This window comes from Geospiza fortis, unplaced genomic scaffold (assembly GCF_000277835.1).
Source record: "Geospiza fortis unplaced genomic scaffold, GeoFor_1.0 scaffold491, whole genome shotgun sequence".
NCBI lineage: Eukaryota > Metazoa > Chordata > Aves > Passeriformes > Thraupidae > Geospiza > Geospiza fortis.
In genome coordinates this window covers 410,447-411,350 of record NW_005054390.1, presented here as the reverse complement: position 1 = coordinate 411,350, position 904 = coordinate 410,447, and the positions used below count along the sequence as shown (strand labels likewise).

Genomic DNA, 904 nt, shown 5'->3' with positions numbered 1-904 from the left:
AGGGCAAGGGTGGCAGGGCAAGGTCTTGAGAGGCAGGGAGGGCCCAAGTCCCTCCCAAAAACAGCAGCTTACCTGGCCAAGTGCTTCCTGGATCATCCGGATGCCTTCTCCCATGCGGGACTGTGTGGCCTTCATCTCATTGATCTCCTTACAGAGATCCTTGCAGAGATCCGTGGTCTAGGAGAGGGGGGTAAGGGGGATGAACCTCATGGCAGGGTGCCTGGGGACTGGCAGGACCTTTGCCTGCACCTGGGGGCACAGCCAGATAGCACTGTGCGTTGCACCCTCCATTCATCTGGCATGGTCGGATGCAGCTGAACCTCCGGTGCACAGAGAGGTCACTGACTGCTGTCTCCCACCTGCAACATGCTGATGGTGGCAGCTCACCTGCCCAAGTGCCTCCTTGATCCTCTGGATTTCCTTTCCCATGTTGAACTGCATGGCCTTAATCCCAGCCATCTCCTTGTGGGACTCCTGGGGGAGAGCAGTGGCTTAGGAGAGACAGGTGGTGGGGGGGAGCCCCAGGCAAGCAGCTCCCCAGAGACTCCCACTCCTGCCCTGGGGAGCCTATGGCACATCCTGGCTCAGCCGGAAAAGACCCAACATGGGGAGGACCCAAGGTGCCCAGAGCAGTGTTTCAGCCCCAGATTTTCTCTCCAAATCTCCCTCCCTTTCCCGCAATGAAAGTCAACATGCTGCTCAGAGCTTGGGCTTCAACCAAACCCTAATATAAGGGCACAGACCCCACGGGAGGGGGCGTCTTGGGGGAAGCACCCAGGGGGGTGGGAAAAGCCTCTACCGTGGAGATGCCACTCTCTTTGGCATCAGTCTTCTCCATCTGTCCCATGTCGGCAGCCCCCGAGGCGACAGGAGAGCCGCTCGTGGTCCCCTGCAGCTCGTCCTC

At 59.5% G+C, this 904-nt stretch overlaps 1 protein-coding gene across 1 annotated transcript in view; it reads right to left on the bottom strand.

The window, feature by feature from the left end:
- The window catches only part of LOC115948404 (glutamine-rich protein 2-like), a 6,100-nt gene extending 5,202 nt beyond the window's left edge, over positions 1 to 898 (bottom strand). The window contains exons 1-3 of the mRNA XM_031060773.1: positions 800 to 898; positions 388 to 474; positions 73 to 177 (exon numbers count right to left, since the gene is read on the bottom strand). Of these exons, the coding sequence (XP_030916633.1) occupies positions 73 to 177; positions 388 to 474; positions 800 to 847 (240 nt within the window). The 5' untranslated portion in view covers positions 848 to 898. The remainder of the gene's footprint in view (positions 1 to 72; positions 178 to 387; positions 475 to 799) is intronic.
- Positions 899 to 904: the final 6 nt, after the last annotated feature.